The sequence below is a fragment of the Oncorhynchus clarkii genome, chromosome 13 (genome assembly GCF_045791955.1).
Source record: "Oncorhynchus clarkii lewisi isolate Uvic-CL-2024 chromosome 13, UVic_Ocla_1.0, whole genome shotgun sequence".
Classification (NCBI taxonomy): domain Eukaryota; kingdom Metazoa; phylum Chordata; class Actinopteri; order Salmoniformes; family Salmonidae; genus Oncorhynchus; species Oncorhynchus clarkii.
The window spans coordinates 9,719,218-9,744,035 of NC_092159.1; the positions used below are offsets into that span (position 1 = coordinate 9,719,218).

The following is a 24,818-nucleotide window of genomic DNA, read 5'->3' on the forward strand; positions in this document are numbered from 1 at the left end:
TTAAGGGCGTTAACTCTGAATGCTTCAGGTTTGAGATGGGCTCAAAACTAAAATATCAACAACAACGTTCTATCAGTGGATTCGAACATGCAACCGTTGGAATCAGAGGCAGATGCCTACTGAAATGTGTCTGAGCCAACTGCTAGTGAGAAACACACTTCAGATACACACATCTTGTATGATGCCTCTGTACCCATAAACCAGTCAATCAGAGATGTAGCGCTGTCTCAGAAAAGGCCCAGCCTCTTGGGGGGGACCCAAACCCCCAGGCCCATTCTCAGGAGACTTGGTCCCCTTCCACCCACCACAGAAGGGTTGTGGGGGATTTGCTGGGACTTCAAGGCACCAAGCTCCTGTCAACAAACTGTCCAACGACAGACGCCCCTGGAAATCACGCACACACACACACACACACACACACACACACACACACACACACACACACACACACCCACACACACACACACACACAACTAGAATTCCCTCCATTGTTGAAGCTGAGATTTAGGGTTAGAGTATAGGGCTACAACAGTATGGGGGAAACTGGTTCAGACAGTGCGTGTGTGTGTGCAGATGATGGTTTGGAGTGAGAGTCTCAGTGAGAGATGGGTAAGGGACCCCCCCTCCTCTCCCTCTCTCTCTCCTAGTGGTTACCCTCTACGCCAACCTCTCTGTGTTTTTCAGAGGGTAGGGAAAGCACAATACACATTTCCTTTGACATCCTGGTACATTGGACAATAAACCTCCTTCTTCCTCTCCCTCCAGTCGTCTCCACTCTAACAGTCTGAGGTGTGACTGTCACCTGTCCTGGCTGTCTCCCTGGCTGAGACAGAGACCCACCCTGGGTCTGTACACACAGTGCAGCTCCCCTCCAACCCTCAGGGGACTCAACCTGGCTGAACTGCAGAAGAACGAGTTCACCTGCTCAGGTAAGGCAGGGGTCAGAGGAGGCAAGGGCCTCACTGCCATACCTGCTCACCTGCCTGAAGCCATGACTGAGATGTGAGTCCTGCACGCGGTCAGCATGACCACACACGGTCAACAAGACCACAAAGCTTTAACTATGGTTTATAAGGTACGAGGTTGCCATACCTGCTCACCCCCTCGAAGCCATGAGCGAGATCTGAGACCGTCGACATGGTCAGTTCATGCTCATCACCACACCTGGTCAATTTACTTACTGGTGTTAGTTTTGATGCATTTGATTTATTCATTTAACCTTCATTTAAGCATGAAATCCCATTGAGACCAATGTCTATTCTGCATCACAAAAACAGCCAAACAGTAGGGTCATTGAGACATCACACACCATACAGAATAACCACACCATACAGAATAACTGCACCATACAGAATAACTGCACCATACAGAATAACTGCACCATACAGAATAACTGCACCATACAGAATAACCGCACCATACAGAATAACTGCACCATACAGAATAACCACACCACACAGGTAAGGCACACCATACAGAATAACCACACCATACAGAATAACTGCACCATACAGAATAACTGCACCATACAGAATAACCGCACCATACAGAATAACCATGCCATGTAGAATAACCACACCATGTAGAATAACCACACCATGTAAAATAACCACACCATGTAGAATAACCACACCACGTAGAATAACCACACCATGTAGAATAACCACACCATGTAGAATAACCACACCATGAAGAATAACCACACCATGTAGAATAACCACACCATGTAGAATAACCACACCATGTAGAATAACCACACCATATAGAATAACCACACCACATAGAATAACCACACCACGTAGAATAACCACACCATGTAGAATAACCTCACCATACAGAATAACCACACCATACAGAATAACCGCACCACATACAATAACTGCACCATACAGAATAACCACACCATACAGAATAACTGCACCATATAGAATAACCACACCATACAGAATAACCTCACCACATAGAATAACCATGCCATGTAGAATAACCACACCATGTAGAATAACCACACCATATAGAATAACCACACCATACAGAATAACCGCACCACATACAATAACTGCACCATATAGAATAACCACACCATGTAGAATAACCACACCATATAGAATAACCACACCACGTAGAATAACCACATCACGTAGAATAACCACACCACGTAGAATAACCACACCATGTAGAATAACCACACCATATAGAATAACCACACCATGAAGAATAACCACACCATGTTGAATAACCACACCATGTAGAATAACCACAACATACAGAATAACCACACCATGTAGAATAACTACACCACGTAGAATAACCACACCACGTAGAATAACCACAACATACAGAATAACCACACCACGTAGAATAACCGCAACATACAGAATAACCACACCATGTAGAATAACCACAACATACAGAATAACCACACCATGTAGAATAACCACACCACGTAGAATAACCACACCATGTAGAATAACCACACCATGTAGAATAACCACAACATGTAGAATAACCACACCACGTAGAATAACCACACCACATATGACCATTCATACTGTTCATGGGCCATATAAATACTGTATAATCATCATGATTGTCATTGCATATTAATATGGTGGCCCGCTGACCAATAAGATATGTCTGTGTGTCATTGGATATCCTGTATTAATATATGTATATGCTACAGTTTATCCAATCAGATGAATATGTGGCCATCTGACCAGTAAGAGTTGATGTGTGTGTGTGTATCATTAATGCATCAGAGCTGCTCTAGAAAGGATATTTCTATTCCCTGACAGCAGCTTACCACACCGCCCCTCCACACCGACCATGTCCATATATGGACACTTAACCCTTGACTTTTACACAGGCTCATCTCTCAACTTAACATCTCCCTGGGTTTAACCTCTTAGACCTGAAGGACACACACACATGCACATGCAGGATCATACACACACACACACACACACACACACTCAGACACACACACGCACACTCAGACAGGAGGGAGAGAAAAAGAGAGAGATGGTGAGAGGAGGATGAGGAAATAGTAGAATGTGTTTGAGGTTAGGGAGAGAGAGGGACTTTATAAGACTTTCTCAGAAGAATAACAGACAGAAGGAGAGACAGACAGAAGGAGAGAGAGAGAGACAGGAGCGAGACAGACAGAAGGAGAGAGAGACAGACAGGAGGAGAGAGACAGACAGGAGGAGAGAGACAGACAGGAGGAGAGAGACAGACAGGAGGAGAGAGAGACAGACAGGAGGAGAGAGAGACAGACAGGAGGAGAGAGAGACAGACAGGAGGAGAGAGAGACAGACAGGAGAGAGACAGACAGACAGGAGAGAGACAGACAGACAGGAGAGAGACAGACAGAAGCAGAGAGAGACAGACAGAAGCAGAGAGAGACAGACAGAAGAAGAGAGAGACAGAAGGAGAGACAGACAGGAGAGAGACAGACAGAGGGGTTAGTAGTGTAATGCTGCAGTCTCTGAGTGGTTTGGCAGTTTAACAGGTGAGCATTCCCCTGGTCAGCTAACGGCTCCAGTCACACAAATATGTCAAACTGTGTCTGATACCCTCAACATTTCCTGTCTCTCACACACACAAAACACACACATACTTACACACACAGAGAGAGAAAGAGAGACTAACCTACGTTTCTCCTATATCTTACATGGGTGTAATTTGAATGAATCTCATTGCCGATGGGTCTCTCCCCCTCCCTTCTCCTCCCCTCTGTCTCCCGCCCTCTCTCTTTTTTCCTTCCTTCACTCTCTCCTTTTTCCTTCCTTCACTCTCTCCCTTTTCCTCCCCTCACTCTCTCCATTTTCCTTCCCTCACCTTCTCCCTTTTCCTCCCCTCACTCTCTCCCCTTTCCTTCCCTCACTCTCTCCCTTTTCCTCCCCTCACTCTCTCCCCTTTCCTCCCCTCACTCTCTCCCTTTTCCTTCCCTCACTCTCTCCATTTTCCTTCCCTCACCTTCTCCCTTTTCCTCCCCTCACTCTCTCTCTTTTCCTCCCCTCACCTTCTGCCTTTTCCTTCCCTCACTCTCTCCCTTTTCCTCCCCTCCTTCTCTCCCTCCTAGTCGTCTGGAGCAGAATGGCATCAAGTCAGTTCCTCCTGGGGCCTTCACCTCCTACAAGAAGCTGCGCAGAATGTAACTAGTCAACCCCCTTTACTTAACATATACCAACGACCTTCCTTGTGCCTCATCTGAAACTCAAGCTGCTATGTTTACAGATGATACTGCAATGTATACAACAAGACAATCGGTTCAACAGGTACAGCAAGTTCTACAAGTAGATCTGGGAAATATCAGGGATTGGGTTTGCCAGAACAAATTTGTTTTGCACACCAAGAAACCTATGGTTATGTTGGTCTGTTCCATCAGGAAAAGGCCAACACAGCATGGGATGCAATTAAGTATGGGGGAGTACAAATTGAGGAAGTGGTAGAAACCAACTGAGGGGTGCAGCTAGACAACTGCTTATCGTGGTCGTCTCAAATAGCTCATCTATGTAAAAATGTCAAATAAAACTGCATGCATGATCAGAAGGATATAATATTTACTGGGAAAGATTCTTAAGAAAACAGCCCAAGCATTAATTGGGAGTCAGGTAAACTACTGTTCTGTGGTCAAACAACCCAAGCATTAATTGGGAGTCAGGTAAACTACTGTTCTGTGGTCTGGGGAAATGCATCAGCATATTAAGTTAGGAGGCTGCAGATTGAACAGAACAAAGCAGAAAGGATTGTTTAAAGGTGGAGATGTGGTTCTTCTGTTGGAGTCATGATCAACGCTCTTGGTTGGTCATTGGGCAACAAGATAATTGAAGAAGAAAAAACGTGCTTGTTTATTTCACAATGTACACCATTTAAAACAGCCAAACTCTCTTCAGTTGGTAAGAGACAGACATTCAGTCAATACTAGGAATAGATTGGCCACCATTTAAAACAGACAAACTCTCTTCAGTTGGTAAGAGACAGACATTCAGTCAATACTAGGAATAGATTGGCCACCATTTAAAACAGCCAAACTCTCTTCAGTTGGTAAGAGACAGACATTCAGTCAATACGAGGAATAGATTGGCCACCATTTAAAACAGCCAAACTCTCTTCAGTTGGTAAGAGACAGATATTCAGTCAATACTAGGAATAGACAAAATAACATTTCAATTTAGTACAATAAAGAAATATAATACTTTATCTGTGCAAACCAGAAGCCTTTCAATATATAAAATCAAGTAATACTTTAGAACCATTTAAATATAATAAATTGGAAGGTTGTGCAGGACTATGGTTGACTATGGTCGTCTTTTTAGACTGTTAGAGAGTATTTATCTGGTCAATATGTCAGTGTATTATTTCTGTTTGTAACAGTGTGTAACATGTGAAAATGTGATCCTATTATAATTATTATTAAAAAATGTTTTTACGTTTAAGGACTCTTAGATTAGTCCTAATGAGCACTAAAAGATATCCTAATAAAATCAAATACAACTCCTGACCTTCCACCTTTGACCTCTACACACACCCCCCTAACCCCCTGTCTCCTACCCTACAGAGTATTATATACAGTAAGAATCTTATCTGTTATCTGCTACTGGTTTTTGGAGCCCTTTAGTTGAACTCTCAGTGAGCCAGGGCGAGGGGGGGTTTAAGGCAGGATGAGGGGTAGGAAGTGGAGGGTTAGTGTGTGTGTGTGCACACGTTTGAATATCATCATTCTGTTAAAGTACCGTTTCGTTGGGGGAGTTTAAACACTTGATCGATGTATATATCATAGAAGAGTGTAATTGTCTTTGGGACAGCTGTTTTTAGTCAAGACTTTAGTGTTTTTTACGTAGAATGTTTTTGTTGTACTGTATGTGTTTACAGTTTGGTTTAATGTTGTGTTAGTGTCTGTAAGTTGTTTTGTCTGAAACGCTGTTCCCCCTGCTGTATTATATAAAGTTATTTTTTTAAAGAAAGAAAAAATGCCATCTAATCCAGGAGAGGGTTTGGACCTCTGAGGCCCAACACAGGAGCTCTTCTGTGGGCTAGAACCCAGGAGACCTCCCCTTAGTCTGGTCCTCTTGTGGTTTTTCTCTTCTGCATGGTTTATATCATCTCCCCAAGGTTGTAGGATGCATTTACAGTGTCTGCTGCATCCCAAATGAGAAATGGCATCCTATTCTCTATATAGGGCACTACTTTGACCAGACTCCAGGCCTGGTCATAAGTAGTGCACTATATAGTGAATAGTGGCCTGGTCCAAGGTAGTGCACTATATAGTGAATAGTGTGCCATTTAGGAAGCAGCCCCTAAAGGAGATGTCATTAAGTGGCGACGTCAGAGAGAGTGTGAGGTCAAAGGTCATGGTTCTCACTGTAACACTGTTGTTGTTCCTTCTTTCCAGAGATCTGAGTAACAATCAGATATCAGAGATTGCTCCTGATGTTTTCCAAGGCCTGAGAGCCCTCAACTCACTGTGAGTCTGTTTGCATCAGTGTGCGTCTGTGTGTAACCATCAGTGTGTGTGTCGCCATCAGTGTGTGTGTGTGTGTGTGTCGCCATCAGTGTGTGTGTGTGTCGCCATCAGTGTGTGTGTGTGTCGCCATCAGTGTGTGTGTGTGTCGCCATCAGTGTGTGTGTGTGTTGCCATCAGTGTGTGTGTTTGTCGCCATCAGTGTGTGTGTCTGTGTGTGTGTGTCACCATCAGTGTGTGTGTTTGTCGCCATCAGTGTGTGTGTGTGTGTCGCCATCAGTGTGTGTGTGTGTCGCCATCAGTGTGTGTGTTTGTCGCCATCAGTGTGTGTGTTTGTCGCCATCAGTGTGTGTGTGTGTCGCCATCAGTGTGTGTGTCTGTGTGTGTGTGTCGCCATCAGTGTGTATGTCTGTCTTTCTCTCTTTATGTCTGTGTGTCTGCCAGTCTGTGTGTACTAACGTATGTGTTGACATGTCTCTGTCTGTGTTATACACATCTGTAGCATATACATGATCATGAGGGAGTGTGTGTGTACATATCATTGTGAATAATGTATAGGGTTTATATAGAGTTAAACAGACAGTCCTTATTTTATGTGTCCTACTGAATCAGCCTCAATGGGAGGTCTGGGAGACAATGTGTGTGTTTGTTTTCTGTGGGGGTCCAGGGGAGGGGGGGGGGGTTGGTAGTTGGTAAGTGTCCCCTTAGGGGATAGCCCTGTCTGGGATGAATGGGACTGTGCCGTGCCTTTTAGTCTGGGTGTGTTCCAGTTCCCTCTTATGAGTGATATGAGCCAGATGGGGCAACAGAATCCTGAGCTCCATGTTGTCTAGTATTGTCATGGTGTTACTGGTATAGTACTCAGTCTTATTCTATAAGGTCTCTACAGGGTTCTGTATGGTAATATTGTCATGGTGTCACTGGTATAGTACTGAGTCTTATTCTATATGGTCTCTACAGGGTTCTGTATGGTAATATTGTCATGGTGTTACTGGTATAGTACTGAGTCTTATTCTATATGGTCTCTACAGGGTCCTGTATGGTAATAAGATCACAGATCTCCCCAGAGGACTGTTTGAGGGTCTCGGCTCTCTAGAACTGCTGTAAGTACAATTCTGTCTACTTCCTAGATCATACCCTATTCCCTATGTAGTGCACTGTACTGTCTACTTCCTAGATCATACCCTATGTAGTGCACTATACTGTCTACTTCCTAAATCATACCCTATTCTCTATGTAGTGCACTATACTGTCTACTTCCTAAATCATACCCCATTCCCTATGTAGTGCACTAAACTGTCTACTTCCTAAATCATACCCTATGTAGTGCACTATACTGTCTACTTCCTAAATCATACCCTATTCCCTATGTAGTGCACTGTACTGTCTACTTCCTAAATCATACCCTATTCCCTATGTAGTGCACTATACTGTCTACTTCCTAGATCATACCCTATGTAGTGCACTATACTGTCTACTTCCTAAATCATACCCTATTCCCTATGTAGTGCACTGTACTGTCTACTTCCAAAATTATTCCCCTTAGTAGTGCACTGTACTGTCTACTTCCTAAATCATGCCCTATTCCCTGTGTAGTGCACTATACTGTCTACTTCCTAAATCATACCCTATTCCCTATGTAGTGCACAATACTGTCTAATTCCTAAATCATACCCTATTCCCTATGTAGTGCACTGTACTGTCTACTTCCTAGATCATCCCCTATCCCCTATGTAGTGCACTGTACTGTCTACTTCCTAAATCATACCCTATGTTTGGCACTATACTGTCTACTTCCTTGATCATACCCTATTCCCTATGTAGTGCACTGTACTGTCTACTTCTTAGATCATTCCCTATGTAGTACACTATACTGTCTACTTCCTAGATCATACCATATTCCCTATGTAGTGCACTGTACTGTCTACATCCTAGATCATATCCTATTCCCTGTGTAGTGCACTATCCTAAATCATACCCTATTCCCTATGTAGTGCACTATACTGTCTACTTCCTAAATCATTCCCTATGTAGTGCACTAATTTTGACCAGAGCCTGATATACAGTATGTGCTTTTAGTTTAGGAACAGAACTTCTCTCCGTCCCTCCGTCTCTCTCTCTATCTCTCTCCCTCCATCCCCCTATCTCTCCTTCTCTATCGCTCTCCCTCTCTCTCTCCCTCCCTCTCTCCCTCTCTTTCTCCTCCCATCTCTCTCTCTCTCTCTCTCCCTCTCTCTCTCTCTCTCTCTTTCTCCATCCTCATTCTCTCCCCCCTCTGACTCTGTCGCTCTCCCAGTCTCCTGAATGCCAATAAGATCCACTGTATTCGAGCCACAGCCTTCCAGGACCTAGAGAATCTAGCTCTGCTGTCTCTCTATGACAACAAGATCCAGACCCTGGCTAAAGGAACCTTCTCACCCCTTCACAGTATACAGACACTGTGAGTCTCACACACACACACACACACACACACACACACACACACACACACACACACACACACACACACACATGCACACACACCTTCACACCCCCACACAGTATACAGACACTGTGAGTCACACACACACACACACACACATGGATGCACACACACTTTCACACAGAATACAGACACTGTGGTATGCATAGGTGTACTGTCAAATACAATACCCAAACAGGCATACATACATGTTCAATCCTACATACTGATGCATACAGATGAAGTCTTCCCATCCATATAGTATTAGAGCAGGTCTGTTCTATGACGGTTCTGGGCCCAAACACTTCTGCTTTTATCCTCTCCTTGTAATAAAGGACTAATTCAGAACTGGCACACCGGGGGAGTGCAATTAACTACCAGGTAGAAACAAAACCAGAAGTGGTCGGGGAGACCAGGACCTGGAATCAATTAACTACCAGGTAGAAACAAAACCAGAAGTGGTTGGGGAGACCAGGACCTGGAATCAATTAACTACCAGGTAGAAACAAAACCAGAAGTGTTTGAGGAGACCAGGACCTGGAATCAATTAACTACCAGGTAGACACAAAACCAGAAGTGGTTGGGCTCTTCATATTCTTTTAAAACCTGACCTCTGACCCCTCTTTCCCCCTAGGCACCTGGCCCAGAACCCGTTTGTGTGTGACTGTAACCTGAAATGGCTGGCAGACTACCTGAGGTCCAACCCCATAGAGACCAGCGGTGCCCGCTGTGCCAGCCCACGCAGACTGGCCAACAAACGCATCGGGCAGATCAAGAGCAAGAAGTTCCGCTGCTCTGGTGTGTGTGTCTGTCTCTGTCTGTGGTCATCTGACGTGTGTGTGTGTGTGTCTGCAGTGTGTGTGTGTGTGTCTAGCTACATCACCTTGTTCCAACTTATGCCAGGCTCCGTCCCAGCACACACACGGCACTCTTTCCCTTCATCTGCCAGCGTTATAGGCCAGCATTATCTGCCAGCGTTATAGCCAGCATTATCTGCCAGAGTTATAGGCCAGCATTATCTGCCAGCGTTATAGGCCAGCATTATCTGCCAGCGTTATAGGCCAGCATTATCTGCCAGCGTTATAGGCCGGCATTATCTGCCAGCGTTATAGGCCAGCATTATCTGCTAGTGTTATAGGCCAGCATTATCTGCCAGCGCTATAGGCCAGCATTATCTGCCACCGTTATAGGCCGGCATTATCTGCCAGCGTTATAGGCCAGCATTATCTGTCAGCGGTATAGGCCAGCATTATCTGCTAGTGTTATAGGCCAGAATTATCTGCCAGCGTTATAGGCCAGCATTATCTGCCAGCGTTATGGGCCAGCATTATCTGCCAGCGTTATAGGCCAGCATTATCTGCCAGCGTTATAGGCCAGCATTATCTGCCAGCGTTATCTGCCAACCCAGCTCCAGTGAAACCAGTAACGGCTCCTTGATCTGTGTGCTTTAGAGCTGGTACAGGTTATGACAGGTTATAAGGCATTACGTAGAGTCATGTTAAACCATGATACCATGGAGAGGACGTGTTGTTTTCTGTTTCATACATAACTGCGTTACAGGGCCAGGAGCTGCTGCTTTCTTATTCATCAGAGATATAGATGTATCTATCTTAGAGTAGGAAAACAAACATTTGACAAATCACAAAGCTACTGCATTCTACAGTATATATGAATATTCTATATCCTGATGCCATCCTCCTTAAACTGTCAGTAAACTTAATTTGTTTTTCTGTTTCCGTGGTAGCTAAGGAGCAGTACCACATCCCAGGTACGTGTGTGTTAGTTCTACATATATATGTACTTCTGTCTATACATACTGTAGTATATTATACTGTATACCTGTATCTGTACTTCTGTATATACATACTGTAGTATATCATACTGTATACCTGTATCTGTACTTCTGTATATACATACTGTAGTATATTATACTGTGTATCTGTACTTCTGTATATACATACTGTAGTATATTATACTGTATATCTATATCTGTACTTCTGTATATACATACTGTAGTATATTATACTGTGTATCTGTACTTATGTATATACATACTGTAGTATATTATACTGTATATCTGTACTTCTGTATATACATACTGTAGTATATTATACTGTATATACATACTGTAGTATATTATACTGTATACCTGTATCTGTACTTCTGTATATACATACTGTAGTATATTATACTGTGTATCTGTACTTCTGTATATACATACTGTAGTATATTATACTGTATATCTATATCTGTACTTCTGTATATACATACTGTAGTATATTATACTGTGTATCTGTACTTCTGTATATACATACTGTAGTATATTATACTGTATATCTGTACTTCTAAATATACATACTGTAGTATATTATACTGTGTATCTGTACTTCTGTATATACATACTGTAGTATATTATACTGTATATCTGTACTTCTGTATATACATACTGTAGTACATTATACTGTGTATCTGTACTTCTGTATATACATACTGTAGTATATTATACTGTATATCTGTACTTCTGTATATACATACTGTAGTATATTATACTGTGTATCTGTACTTCTGTATATACATACTGTAGTATATTATACTGTATATCTATATCTGTACTTCTGTATATACATACTGTAGTATATTATACTGTGTATCTGTACTTCTGTATATACATACTGTAGTATATTATACTGTATATCTGTACTTCTAAATATACATACTGTAGTATATTATACTGTGTATCTGTACTTCTGTATATACATACTGTAGTATATTATACTGTATATCTGTACTTCTGTATATACATACTGTAGTACATTATACTGTGTATCTGTACTTCTGTATATACATACTGTAGTATATTATACTGTATATCTGTACTTCTGTATATACATACTGTAGTATATTATACTGTGTATCTGTACTTCTGTATATACATACTGTAGTATATTATACTGTATATCTATATCTGTACTTCTGTATATACATACTGTAGTATATTATACTGTGTATCTGTACTACTGTACATTGGACCTGCTCATGTGTGACGTATACAACATGTCAAATGAACTGTGACTTCTGTGTTGTGTCCAGGCATGTTGGACGCTAAACAGTAACTGGGTATGAAAATACTACACTGTGTTCTATGTAGGGTTGCAAAGATCTGGGAACTTTCCCAAAATTCCCAGGTTTCCTGCTTATTCCCTCCTGATTCCAGGAACATTTCACTTGGGTTTCTGGAAAACTTGGGACATTTGTGAAAGTTACCGGACATTAGCAACCCTAATTCTGTGTGTTGTACAGTATATCTAAATACAGTATGTTATATTTGATAATACAGTGTGTTCTATGTGATCAAATCAAATTTTAGTAGTCACATGCGCCGAATACAGCAGGTGTAGGTAGACCTTACAGTGAAATGCTTACTTACGAACCCCTAACCAACAAGGCAGTTGAAAAAAATACGGATAAGAAATAAAAGTAACAAGTAATTAAAGAGCAGCAGTAAAATAACAATAGTGAGACTATATACGGAGGGGGAACCGGTACAGAGTCAATGTGCGGGGGCACCGGTTAGTTGAGGTAATATGTACATGTAGGTAGAGTTATTATAGTGACTATGCATAGATGATAACAGAGAGTAGCAGCAGTGTAAAAGAGGGGAGAGGGGATGGGGGTGGGGGGGCAATGCAAATAGTCTGGATAGCCATTTGATTAGATGTTCAGGAGTCTTATGGCTTGTGGGTAGAAGCTGTTTAGAAGCTTCTTGGACCTAGATTTGGTGCTCTGGTAGCGCTTGCTGTGCGGTAGCAAAGAGAACAGCCTATGACTGGGGGGGCTGGAGTCTTTGACAATTTTTAGAGCCTTCCTCTGACACCGCCTGGTTTAGAGGTCCTGGATGGCAGGAAGCTTGGCTCCACTGATGTACTTGGCCGTTTGCACTACCCTCTGTAGTGCCTTGCGGTCGGAGGCTGAGCAGTTGCCGTACCAGCCAGTGATGCAACCAGTCAGGATGCTTTCGGTCCTCTTTTTCCTGTAGTCCACAATCATCTCCTTTGTCTTGATCATGTTTCGGGAGAGGTTGTTGTCCTGGCACCACACGGCCAGGTCTCTGACCTCCTCCCTATAGGCGGTTTCGTCGTTGTCGGTGATCAGTCCTACCACTGTTGTGTCATCGGCAAACTTAATGATGGTGTTGGCGTCTGCCTGGCAGTGCAGTCATGAGTGAACAGGGAGTACAGGAGGGGACTGAGCACATACTCCTGAGGGGTCCCTGTATTGAGGATCAGCGTGGTGGATGTGTTGTTACCCACCCTTACCACCTTGGGGCGGCCCGTCAGGAAGTCCAGGATCCAGTTGCAGAGGGAGGTGTTTAGTCCCAGGGTCCTTAGCTTATGGATGAGCTTTGATGGCACTATGGTGTTGAACGTTGAGCTGTAGTCAATGAATAGCATTCTCACATAGGTGTTCCTTTTGTCCAGGTGGAAAAGGGCAGTGTGGAGTGCAATAGAAATGGCATAATCTGTGGATCTGTTGGTGCGGTATGCAAATTGTAATGGGTCTAGAGTTTCTGGGATAATGGTGTTGATGTGAGTCATGACCAGCCTTTCAAAGCACTTCATGGCTATAGACGCGAGTGCTACAGGTTGGTAGTCATTTAGGCAGGTTACCTTAGTGTTCTTGGCACAGGCACTATGGTGGTCTGCTTAAAACATGTTGGTATTACAGACTCAGACAGTTGAGAGGTTGAAAATGTACGCTGCAGTCTTGTGAATGTTAAAGGTCTTACTCACATCGGCTGCGGAGAGAGTGATCACACAGTCTTCTGGAACAGCTGGTGCTGTCATGCATGTTTCAGTGTTATTTGCCTTGAAGCAAGTATAGAAGTAGTTTTGCTCGTCTGGTAGGCTTGTGTGACTGGGCAGCTCTCGGCTGTGCTTCCCTTTGTAGTCTGTAATGTTTTGCAAGCCCTGCCACATCCGACGAGCTTCAGAGCCGGTGTAGTATGATTCAATCTTAGCCCTGTATTGATTCTTTGCCTGTTTGATGGTTCGACGGAGGGCATAGCGGGATTTCTTATAAGCTTCCGGGTTAGAGTCCTGCTCCTTGAAAGCAGCAGCTCTACCCTTTAGCTCAGTGTAGATGCTGCCTGTAATCCATGGCTTCTGGTTGGGGTATGTACGTACGGTCACTGTGGGGACGACATCATCGATGCACTTATTGATAAAGCCAGTGACTGGTGTGGTGTACTCCTCAATGCCATCTGAGGAATCCCGGAACATGTTCCAGTCTGTGCTAGAAAAACAATCCTGTAGCTTAGGATCTGCTTCATCTGATCACTTTTTTTATAGACTGAGTCACTGGTGCTTCCTGCTTTAATTTTTGCTTGTAAGCAGGAATCAGGAGGATAGAATTATGGTCAGATTTGCCAAATGGAGGGCGAGGTAGAGCTTTATAGGCGTCTCTGTGTGTGGAGTAAAGGTGGGCCAGAGTTTTTTTCCCCTCTCTGGTTGCACATTTAACATGCTGGTGGAAATTTGGTAAAACGGATTTAAGTTTCCCTGCATTTAAGTCCCTGGCTACTAGGAGTACCGCCTCTGGGTGAGTGGTTTCTTGTTTGCTTATGGCGGAATACAGCTCATTCAATGCTGTCTTAGTGCCAACCTCTGTCTGTGGTGGTATGTAAACAGTGTGTTCTGTGTGATAATGCAGTGTGTTCTATGTGATAATACGGTGTTCTATGTGATAATACGGTGAGTTCTATGTGATATACGGTATGTTCTATGTGATAATACAGTGTGTTCTATGTGATAATGCGGTGTGTTCTATGTGATAATACAGTGTGTTCTATGTGATAATACAGTGTGTTCTATGTGATAATACGGTGTGTTCTATTTGATAATGCGGTGTGTTCTATGTGATAATACGGTGTGTTCTATGTGATAATGCAGTGTGTTCTATGTGATAATACAGTGTGTTGTATGTGATAATACAGTGTGTTGTATGTGATAATACAGTGTGTTCTATGTGATAATACAGTGTGTTCTATGTGATAATACAATGTGTTCTATGTGATAATACAGTGTGTTCTATGTGACAATACAGTGTGTTCTATGTGATAATACAGTGTGTTGTATGTGATAATACAGTGTGTTCTATGTGATAATACAGTGTGTTGTATGTGATAATACAGTGTGTTCTATGTGATAATACAGTGTGTTCTATGTGACAATACAGTGTGTTCTATGTGATAATACAGTGTGTTCTATGTGATATACGGTATGTTCTATGTGATAATACAGTGTGTTCTATGTGATAATACAGTGTGTTCTATGTGACAATACAGTGTGTTCTATGTGACAATACGGTGTGTTCTATGTGATAATACAGTGTGCTCTATGTGATAATACAGTGTGTTCTATGTGATAATACAGTGTGTTCTATGTGACAATACGGTGTGTTGTATGTGATAATACAGTGTGTTCTATGTGACAATACAGTGTGTTCTATGTGACAATACGGTGTGTTCTATGTGATAATACAGTGTGCTCAATGTGATAATACAGTGTGTTCTATGTGATAATACAGTGTGTTCTATGTGACAATACGGTGTGTTGTATGTGATAATACAGTGTGTTCTATGTGACAATACGGTGTGTTCTATGTGACAATACAGTGTGTTCTATGTGACAATACGGTGTGTTCTATGTGATAATACAGTGTGCTCTATGTGATAATACAGTGTGTTCTATGTGATAATACAGTGTGTTCTATGTGATAATACGGTGTGTTGTATGTGATAATACAGTGTGTTCTATGTGACAATACAGTCTGTTCTATGTGATAATACAGTGTGTTCTATGTGATATATGGTATGTTCTATGTGATAATACGGTGTGTTGTATGTGATAATACAGTGTGTTCTATGTGATAATACTGTGTGTTCTGTGTGTGTTGAATGTGACCAGGTACAGAAGACACCCGTCTGAATAATGAGTGTAACAGTAAGCCAGTGTGTCCTGCTAAGTGTCGCTGTGAAGCTAACGTAGTGGACTGCTCTAACCTCCGTCTCACCAAGTTCCCCCAACACCTACCTGCCTCCACCACCGAGCTGTAAGGACACACACACAGTATAATGTTATCTATCGCTGCTTTCTGTCTGTTCACTGACAGTTTTCTCCTCCCGTCTCAGGCGTCTCAACAACAATGACATCTCAGTGCTGGAAGCCACCGGTGTCTTCAAGACCCTCTCTCAGCTCAAGAAAATGTACGCTCTCTCAATTTACTTCTGAAGTTTTAGATTTTTTTTTTGTATTAGTTCATCACTTTTATTCATAAACATTTTAATAATAATATAATTATTAAACATACTGTAACTACTGATGAGGTGTAACAAGGCATAATATTTCTAAAAGGAATTTATATCTATTCATTAGTAACCATAAAAGGCCACTTGTCTTGTATGTTATTGGATAATTCAGTTGACCATTGGTTTGTTGTTTGTAACAAGCATGATCTGTGTTTTTCAGTAACCTTAGTAACAACAAGATCTCAGAGATCGAGGACGGAGTGTTTGAGGGTGCGGGGTCTGTCATGGAGCTCCACCTGACAGCCAATCACCTGGACTCTGTCAGAGGGACCATGTTCAGGGGCATGGGCGGCGTCCGCATGCTGTGAGTTAGCACCTTCATCATTATCATCATCATTATTATCAGCATCATGATCATTATTATCATCAATCAATCAAACATATTTATAAAGCCCTTTTTACATCAGCCGATGTCACAAAGTGCAACACAGAAACCCAACCTAAAACCCCAAACAGCAAGCAATGCAGATGTAGAACAGTTGAAACAGGATCAGCAGCACAACCAGGTGGACTGGGGACAGCAAGGAGTCATCAGGCCAGGTAGTCCTGAGGCATGGTCCTAGGGCTCAGGTCCGAGAGAAGAGAAAGAGAGAGAGAGTTAGAGGGAGCACACTTAAATTCACACAGGACACCGGATAAGACATGAGAAGTACTCCAGATATAACAAACTGACCCTAGCCCCCCGACACATAAACTGCAGCATATCATCATCACCAGCATTATCATTGTAATTACATCATTACCATCATCATTATCATCATCATCATCATGATCATCATCGTTTTCATAGTCACCATTTTCATCTTAATCATAATTATTATCATCAATTATTTAAGTAATAAGGCCTGAGGAGGTGTGGTATATGGCCAAATATAGCACGGCTAAGGGCTGTTCTTATGCACGTGGAAATTCATACTGAGTGAGACTTTGTAATTTCTTCAAACAATCATCTTTATTTAATATCGATTTAATTATTGCAATAATGAAACTGGTCAACCCAAAAGTATTGAAGGGTAATTGTCGTCATCAATATAAAATGCTGTCTTCGCCAATGACTACAGTGTCTCTCTGTGTGTTGTAGGATGTTGAGGAACAACCGCATCAGCTGTATCCATAACGGCAGCTTCACTGGTCTGACCAACGTCCGCCTGTTGTCTCTCTATGACAACCAGCTCCACACCATAATGCCTGGGGCCTTCGACACACTGCCCCACCTCTCTACACTGTAAGACACACAAACACACATTCACAAATCATCCTTGAAAAGTTTAAGAACTCTGTAATAGACTGACTGCCTCTCTTTATCTCTCACACTCTCGCTCTCTTTCTCTCCCCCTATTTCCCCCCACCTCTCTCTCTCCCCCCACCTCTCTCTCTTACCCCCACCTCTCTCTTCCCTCCACCTCTCTCTCTCCCCCCACCTCTTTCTCCCTCTGTCTTCCTCTCTTCCTCCCTCCCTCTCACTCCCTCAGGAACCTGTTGGCCAACCCGTTTAACTGTGACTGTCGTCTGGCGTGGTTGGGGGCGTGGCTTCGTTCTAGACGAATCGTAACGGGGAACCCTCGCTGCCAGAGCCCCTCCTTCCTCAGAGAGATCCCACTACAGGACGTAGCAGCACCAGACTTCCGCTGCGACGACGGTACGACACACACACATACACACGCACACACACACACACACACACACACACACACACACACACACACACACACACACACACACACACACACACATCACACACAAGGACACATATAGATTTTATAATTTCATTGATGGAAAGTGATAGAAGTATATTACATTTCAAAATATTTAAAGTAGTCTCCCTTCTCTCCCAGGTGCAGTATTGGAGGAGAGTAGCTGTGTAGCTCGTCCTCAGTGTCCCACTGAGTGTACCTGTACAGAGACGGTGGTCCGCTGTAGTAACAAACACCTCCAGGCCCTGCCCAAGGGGTTGCCCCGCAACGTCACTGAACTGTAAGTCACAGACTGGGGTTAGAGGTCAGGGCGCAGGAGACAAAGGGAAGGGTGCTTGGGGTTAGGGCTTAGAGATCTGCAATACACTTTTCTTACATGCTCAGTTCACCAGTTAGCACTTAGTTATATAATGTATTACCTGTCTGAATAGGTAGGTATAACCCTGTAGTCTGTTCTGGCTATGACAAGGCTTACTGACTAGTAGGTATAACCCTGTAGTCTGTTCTGGCTAGGACAAGGCATACTGACTAATAGGTAGGTATAACCCTGTAGTCTGTTCTGGCTAGGACAAGGCTTACTGACTAATAGGTAGGTATACCCCTATAGTCTGTTCTGGCTAGGACAAGGCTTACTGACTAATAGGTAGGTTTAACCCTGTAGTCTGTTCTGGCTAGGACAAGGCTTACTGACTAATAGGTAGGTATAACCCTGTAGTCTGTTCTGGCTAGGACAAGGCTTACTGACTAATAGGTAGGTATAACCCTGTAGTCTGTTCTGGCTAGGACAAGGCTTACTGACTAATAGGTAGGTATAACCCTGTAGTCTGTTCTGGCTAGGACAAGGCTTACTGACTAATAGGTAGGTATAACCCTGTAGTCTGTTCTGGCTAGGACAAGGCTTACTGACTAATAGGTAGGTATACCCCTATAGTCTGTTCTGGCTAGGACAAGGCTTACTGACTAATAGGTAGGTTTAACCCTGTAGTCTGTTCTGGCTAGGACAAGGCTTACTGACTAATAGGTAGGTATAACCCTATAGTCTGTTCTGGCTAGGACAAGGCTTACTGACTAATAGCTGGTATAACTTAGTTACTTTGTTTAACCACAGTCTCCTCCTCCTCCTCATCCTCTCAGGTATCTGGATGGGAACCAATTCAGCATGGTGCCCAGGGAACTGTCCACCTTCAAACACCTGCAGCTGGTGTGAGTTAACCATTACTGCCTGTTAGTGTGTCTGTTAGTATGTCTGTTGTGAGTTAACCATTACTGCCTGTTAGTGTGTCTGTTAGTATGTCTGTTGTGAGTTAACCATTACTGCCTGTTAGTGTGTCTGTTAGTATGTCTGTTGTGAGTTAACCACTACTGTCTGTTAGTGTGTCTGTTGTGATTTAACCATTACTGTCTGTTAGTGTGTCTGTTGTGAGTTAACCACTACTGTCTGTTAGTGTGTCTGTTGTGAGTTAACCACTACTGTCTGTTAGTGTGTATGTTGTGAGTTAACCATTACTGTCTGTTAGTGTGTCTGTTAGTGTGTCTGTTAGTGTGTCTGTTGTGAGTTAACCACTACTGTCTGTTAGTGTGTCTGTTGTGAGTGTATGTTGTGAGTTAACCATTACTGTCTGTTAGTGTGTCTGTTGTAAGCGTCTGTTGTGAGTGTCTGTTGTGAGTTAACCATTACTGTCTGTTAGTGTGTCTGTTGTGAGTTAACCACTACTGTCTGTTAGTGTGTCTGTTGTGAGTGTCTGTTGTGAGTTAACCACTACTGTCTGTTAGTGTGTCTCTTGTGAGTTAACCATTACTGTCTGTTAGTGTGTCTGTTGTGAGTTAACCATTACTGTCTGTTACTGTGTCTGCTGGTGTGTCTGTTGTGAGTTAACCATTACTGTCTGTTAGTGTGTCTGTTGTGAGTTAACCATTACTGTCTGTTAGTGTGTCTGTTGTGAGTTAACCATTACTGTCTGTTAGTGTGTCTGTTAGTGTGTCCGTTGTGAGTTAACCATTACTGTCTGTTAGTGTGTCTGCTAGTGTGTCTGTTGTGAGTTAACCACTACTGTCTGTTAGTGTGTCTGCTAGTGTGTCTGTTGTGAGTTAACCATTACTGTCTGTTAGTGTGTCTGCTAGTGTGTCTGGTGTGAGTTAACCATTACTGTCTGTTACTGTGTCTGCTAGTGTGTCTGGTGTGAGTTAACCATTACTGTCTGTTACTGTGTCTGCTAGTGTGTCTGGTGTGAGTTAACCATTACTGTCTGTTACTGTGTCTGTTACTGCATGGTCAGTGGTGTTCCTGGGCTTAGGTCCCCATTACTGTGTTACTGATCCTCTCACTGATACCGTACTTTACAAAGGTGTACTGTGTCCTAGAGGTCACCAAGCAGGGTCCTGGTCCCTACAGAGTGTTTTATTCATTATATTTCACCTTTATTTAACCAGGTAGACTAGTTGAGAACAAGTTCTCATTTACAACTGTGACCTGGCCAAGATAAAGCAAAGCAGTTCGACACAAACAACAACACAGAGTAACACATGGAATAAACCAACATACAGTCAATAATACAGTAGAAAAAGTATTTATACAGTGTGTGCAGATGAGGTAAGATAAGGGAGGTAAGGCAATAAATAGGCCATGGTGGTGAAGTAAATACAATATAGCAATTAAACACTGGAATGGTAGATGTGCAGAAGATGAATGTGCATGTAGAGATACTGGGGTGCAAAGGAGCAAGATAAATAAATAAATACAGTAGGGGATGAGGTAGTTGGATGGGCTATTTACAGATGGGCTATGTACAGGTGCAGTGATCTGTGAGCTGCTCTGACAGCTGGTGCTTAAAGCTAGTGAGGGAGATATGAGTCTCCAGCTTCAGTGATTTTTGCAGTTCGTTCCAGTCATTGGCAGCAGAGAACTGGAAGGAAAGACGACCAAAGAAAGAATTGGCTTTGGGGGTGACCAGTGAGATATACCTGCTGGAGTGCGTGCTACGGGTGGGTGCTGCTATGGCGGCCAGTGAGCTGAGATAAGGCGGGGCTTTTCCTAGCAGACTTGTAGATGACCTTGAGCCAATGGGTTTGGCGACGAGTATGAAGCAAGGGCCAACCAACGAGAGCATACAGGTCGCAGTGCTGGGTAGTATATGGGGCTTTGGTGACAAAACGGATGGCACTGTGATAGACTGCATCCAATTTGTTGAGTAGAGTGTTGGAGGCTATTTTGTAAATGACATCGCCGAAGTCGAGGATCGGTAGGATGGTCAGTTTTACGAGGGTATGTTTGGCAGCATGAGTGAAGGATGCTTTGTTGCAAAATAGGAAGCCGATTCTAGATTTAATTTTGGATTGGAGATGCTTAATGTGAGTCTGGAAGGAGAGTTTACAGTCTAACCAGACACCCAGGTATTTGTAGTTGTCCAGGTTTACAGGTTTCTGTTACAAGCCAGCACAACAGACCTTCATTAGCTTAATCGGTTGTTTTAGAGCTGTGCTGGAACAAAAACATGTGCACAATGTAGCTCTCTAGGACCAGAACAGTTCTAGTGGTTTCTCTACAGTCCAATGTGTAACCATGACCAGCAGGTGGCGATATGGAACCTGCTCTGCACTTGACTCCACTCCAGTCAACAACAGCATTATCCAACCCACAATCCACCAGCTCATAGCTACCTCTGATAGACCAGAGTGGGTTAATGGTTATTCACTTAACACCTCCATTTGACACAAAAAGCCTTTATTCTGTGGAGATGGGATATGAAGTGTATCGGAGGAGGGTTGCTGCTGAGTGTCTGATGATGGGTAATAAACTGCATTAACAGGATGGATACGTCTCAGATGGCACCCCATTCTCTATGTAGTGCACTACTTTTGACAATTGCCCAGGCTCTGGTCAAAAGTAGTGCCCTATAAAGGGGATAGGGTGCCATTTAACTGGGACACAGACTACAGTGCATTGGGAAAGTATTCAGACCCCTTGACTTTTTCCACATTTTGTTATGTTACAGCCTTATTTTAAAATTAATTAAATCGTTTTCCCCCCTCATCAACACACAATACCCAAAAATGACAAAGCAAAAAACGGAAATATCAAATTTACATAAGTATTCAGACCCTTTACTCTACTTTGTTGAAACACATTTGGCAGCGATTACAGCCTCCAGTCTTTTGGGTTATGTATTTGGGGAGTTTCTCCCATTCCTCTCTACAGATCCTCTTAAGCTCTGTTAGGTTGGATGGGGAGCGTTGCTGCACAGTTATTTTCAGGTCTCTCCAGAGTCTCCCAGTCCCTACCGCTGAAAAACATCCCCACAGCATGATGCTGCCACCACCATGCTTCACCGTAGGGATGGTGCCAGGTTGCCTCCAGACGTGATGCTTGGCATTCAGGCCAAATAATTCAATCTTGGTTTCATCAGACCAGATAATCTTGTTTCTCATGGTCTGAGTCCTTCAGGTGCCTTTTGGAAAACTCCATGCTGACTTTCATGTGACTTTTACTGAGGAGTGGTTTCTGTCTGGCCACTCTACCATAATGGCCTGTTTGGTAGAGTGCTGCAGAGATCGCTGTCCTTCTGGAAGGTTCTCCCATCTCCACAGAGGAGCTCTGTCAGAGTGACCATCGGGTTCTTGGTCACCTCCCTGACCAAGGCCCTTCTCCCCCAATTGATCAGTTTGGCCAGGCGACCAGCTCTAGCAAGAGTCTTGGTGGTTCCAAACGTCTTCCATTTAAGAATGATGCAGGCCACTGTGTTCTTGGACATTCAATGCTGCAGACATTTTTTGGTACCCTCCCCCAGATCTGTGCCTCGAAACAATCCTGTCTCAGAGCTCTACGGACAATTCTTTCAACCTCATGGCTTGGTTTTTGCTCTGACATGCACTGTCAACTGTGGGACCTTATATAGACAGGTGCCTTTTCAAACCATGTCCAATCAATTGAATTTACCACAGGTGGACTCCAATCAAGCTATAGAAACATCTCAAGGATGATCAATGGAATCTCATAGCAAACGGTCTGAATACTTATGTATATACGTTTAAAAATATATAAAATAAAATAATTGGAAAATAAATCTAAAAACTATTTTCATTTTGTCATCACAGGGTATTGTGTGTAGATTGCTGAGGAAAAATATATATTTAATCAATTTTAGAATATGTCTTTAACGTCACAAAATGTGGGAAAAGTGAAAGGATCTGAATACTTTCTGAATGGCACTATGTGGATCTAACTGGATAACTGTAGATAACTAAAGTGTTGGTTGTTTTTAACAAAGTCATTATGTTTAAGTAGTGGTTGTTTTTAACATAAAGTCATTATGTTTATTAAGTAGTGGTTGTTTTTAACATATAATGACTTTATGTTTATTAAGTAGTGGTTGTTTTTAACATAAAGTCATTATGTTTATTAAGTAGTGGTTGTTTTTAACAAAGTCATTATGTTTAAGTAGTGGTTGTTTTTAACCCTTGCTGTTCCAGAGATCTGAGTAACAACAGAATCAGCTCCCTGTCTGACTCCTCCTTCTCCAATATGAGCCAGCTCACCACCCTGTGAGTCTCTCTCACACACACACACACACACACACACACACACACACAGGGAAAAACAAACACACACAATAATTAATCAGAAGACAATTATCTGAAAAACAAAAAAGGTTAAACAACAAAACATGTAATCTCTTGAAAATACTTCTCCTCATGTTCATCATCCTCACACTGTATCTAGACTAGTGTATCTAGACACTGTATCTAGACTAGTGTCCTGTCTTAGAATGTTATATTAGAAGTGTAGAATGTTCATCATGTAATAAGTGTCTCTGTGTGTTCTTCTCCTGACTGTGTTCTTGTGTTCTTGTGTTCCAGCATCCTGAGTTACAACTCTCTACGCTGCATCCCTCCTCTGGCCCTGGCTGGACTACGCTCTCTCAGACTACTGTAAGGGCTGAACCCCCCCCCCCCCCCCACACTCTCTCTCTCTCACACACACACACACACACACACACACACACACACACACACACACACACACACACACACACACACGCACACACACACGCACACACACACACACACACAGAGCCTTAATAATAACATGTTTTGTGTTTCTCTGTCCCAGATCTCTTCATGGTAACGACATCTCTGAACTACTGGAGGGGATCTTCAGTGATGTGGCCTCCCTGTCTCACCTGTGAGTGTGTGTTTCCTGTGTGTATTTGTCCTGTGTGTGTGCACATTATCCCACTCAGCACGCTTAGCAGTGACCGCCTGCACCCTCTCCTATCTATGTCAGAGTCAAGTGCTTTCCCAGTCAGAGGGCGTGGTATTGGATTGGCAATAAAGACACGCATGACTGAGGGAGTGTGTGTGTGTGTGTGTGTGTGTGTGTGTGTGTGTGTGTGTGTGTGTGTGTGTGTGTTTGTGTGTGTGTGTGTGTGTGTGTGTGTGTCTCCAGTGGTGTGTTCGAGGAAGCGTGACCTGTCTGGGACAAGCTAAAAGGGTCGGAGTGAAGGATTGATGGAGGAGAGAAAGGGAGGGAGGGATCGTGTCACTACAGAGGTCCATGTCTGTTGACCTTGTGTTGAGAGTAAAGAGAGAAACAGGGGATACAGCAGGTTAGCCTGGGTTATTAATGTAATACTCTACCTCACATACTAGCACATCTAGTTCCATTGATGTACTGTAACATGCGGTGGCACAGAGGTTCCCAGACATTCAACATCACTGAATAGAAACATTAGAAACATTTAGTTTTTTTGATACAGATCCTTACAGGGGTTAATTATAGTGTTGTATGTGGAGGAACTGCCCCCAGAACAGGTTGCTGTCCTATGACAACTTTCA

The 24,818-nt window shown here is 43.0% G+C and overlaps 1 protein-coding gene across 1 annotated transcript in view; it reads left to right on the forward strand.

The window, feature by feature from the left end:
* The window catches only part of LOC139424362 (slit homolog 1 protein-like), a 116,529-nt gene that overhangs the window by 69,902 nt on the left and 21,809 nt on the right, over nucleotides 1-24,818 (forward strand). The window contains exons 8-24 of the mRNA XM_071176105.1: nucleotides 766-1,002; nucleotides 4,085-4,156; nucleotides 6,398-6,469; nucleotides 7,498-7,569; nucleotides 8,763-8,906; nucleotides 9,562-9,725; nucleotides 10,672-10,695; nucleotides 15,893-16,037; nucleotides 16,117-16,191; nucleotides 16,454-16,597; nucleotides 17,375-17,518; nucleotides 17,766-17,932; nucleotides 18,129-18,267; nucleotides 19,122-19,190; nucleotides 23,454-23,525; nucleotides 23,841-23,912; nucleotides 24,094-24,165. Of these exons, the coding sequence (XP_071032206.1) occupies nucleotides 766-1,002; nucleotides 4,085-4,156; nucleotides 6,398-6,469; nucleotides 7,498-7,569; nucleotides 8,763-8,906; nucleotides 9,562-9,725; nucleotides 10,672-10,695; nucleotides 15,893-16,037; nucleotides 16,117-16,191; nucleotides 16,454-16,597; nucleotides 17,375-17,518; nucleotides 17,766-17,932; nucleotides 18,129-18,267; nucleotides 19,122-19,190; nucleotides 23,454-23,525; nucleotides 23,841-23,912; nucleotides 24,094-24,165 (1,884 nt within the window). The remainder of the gene's footprint in view (nucleotides 1-765; nucleotides 1,003-4,084; nucleotides 4,157-6,397; nucleotides 6,470-7,497; nucleotides 7,570-8,762; nucleotides 8,907-9,561; nucleotides 9,726-10,671; nucleotides 10,696-15,892; nucleotides 16,038-16,116; nucleotides 16,192-16,453; nucleotides 16,598-17,374; nucleotides 17,519-17,765; nucleotides 17,933-18,128; nucleotides 18,268-19,121; nucleotides 19,191-23,453; nucleotides 23,526-23,840; nucleotides 23,913-24,093; nucleotides 24,166-24,818) is intronic.